Raw genomic sequence first — 1,474 nt, 5'->3', positions numbered from 1 at the left:
TAATAGTCACTGAAAGATGGAATGTAATTCTGCCCTAAAGCCGGAGCTCGTTCGGGGAGAGACTTTTGGAGGGCTTTCAACTGGTGCAGGAAGTCTGGATCTTGCAGACTGTACTCGCTCCTCAAGTTTTGCATTTTGCCGATGAGGCATCAGATTGATACAGAGAACCAGACCTGGGCAACCCAGGCGGTTGTTGGGTCGGGTAGGACCGTGTAATAGAGCGACGAGAGGTGACGGAGGGAGTTGAGTTGCCATTGCTGGTGGGTATGGATGGTCCCCGAGAGTGTCTCGTCTTGGACGACGGATATGGCGGCCTTGAGCCTGATTCAGAAATAGAGACTCGAGGGCGTGGTATAGAAGGAGTTGTGGTTGCTTTCGCAAGACGATATGATGACTCCGAGAAAGGCGGTGACGGCGGGGTTTGAATATCAGATGCAACAGATGAAACGGACTTCGTAGGTGGAGTCGCAATGGTTGGTGACGACGATGTGGTAGCAGGGGAGTGTTCGGAAATATCGGGAGTATGGGGCACCGGAAGACCTGGGCTAAGAGTAAGGTTGTTCTTCTGCTTAAGCAAAAGTTCGGCTTTGCGAAGCTTCTCCTGGATAATGTGTGCTTCTATTTTGAGATCAGACAACTCATCCCGGAGACGCTGATTTTCAATACGCAAGGTTTCCCGTTCTTGCTCTCCGTGTTTTATCTCTTCCTCGAGCAGAACGCCCCGTTCTATGGACACGTTGTATTTTGATTCCAGGTCTTCCAAGGACGACGATGTGTTGCGCGCTTGACGCTCAAAATCGTCATTTGCAACCTCAATATCCCTGAGCTTCAGTTGCAGAGTTCGATTTCCATCCCGTAGACTCGTAATCTCCTTTTGAAGCGCACTCTGCGCAGAATTTGCTTCCGTCTTGGCTTGTTTATATTTCGCCTATCAAATAAAGGTTAGCGACCAAGACCCCTTTGACATACACCGAAGAGAGAATCGATTTACCTTCCATTCCTCTATTTCATATGCTGCACTTTCTAGCTTTTCATTCAACTTCCGCTCCCTCCTCTCTGAAGCCTCAATGTCTTTCTCTAGTTCAGCCTCCAGCTCCCTACTGGAAGACTGGAAGTCCGCAAGTTCAGCTTCGAGATGTTCATATTGTTTTTTGTAATAGGAAATGATATCCTGGGCGGACGTGGAAGCGCTTGGTGGTGACGATGGGGGTTCATCAGGCAGAGGCATCCTCGTTGCCTAAGAGTCCCTGAATGCTGGAGGCGCGGACGTCACTGGGGGCTATGGAATGCGCATAAGTGATAGAAAGAAAAAAAGAGTTGCCTGTATTCACAAGGCCAAATCGCAACGTCGCAGGGTTACTCTCTCTGTAGAGCTTGTAGAATCTTGTGATAATACTAAGTGGGAGGGGTCTGGTAGTGGATCCGACCAAGATATCGGCGATGGTATGATCGATCTCAAGGCCCAAAGTATGCC

General features: G+C 49.3%; 1 protein-coding gene across 1 annotated transcript; it reads right to left on the bottom strand.

The window, feature by feature from the left end:
* Positions 1 to 121: 121 nt before the first annotated feature.
* Positions 122 to 1,228, bottom strand: HCAG_07329 (predicted protein; the record flags this gene model as incomplete). The annotated part of the gene is made up of 2 exons (XM_001537857.1): positions 122 to 928; positions 992 to 1,228. The coding sequence occupies 2 exons, from the start codon at positions 1,226 to 1,228 to the stop codon at positions 122 to 124; spliced, it is 1,044 nt and encodes a 347-aa protein (XP_001537907.1).
* Positions 1,229 to 1,474: the final 246 nt, after the last annotated feature.

The sequence above is a fragment of the Histoplasma capsulatum genome, genomic scaffold (genome assembly GCF_000149585.1).
Source record: "Histoplasma capsulatum NAm1 scaffold_8 genomic scaffold, whole genome shotgun sequence".
NCBI classification, from domain to species: Eukaryota; Fungi; Ascomycota; class Eurotiomycetes; order Onygenales; family Ajellomycetaceae; genus Histoplasma; species Histoplasma mississippiense.
This window is presented reverse-complemented; position numbering and strand designations above follow the sequence as displayed.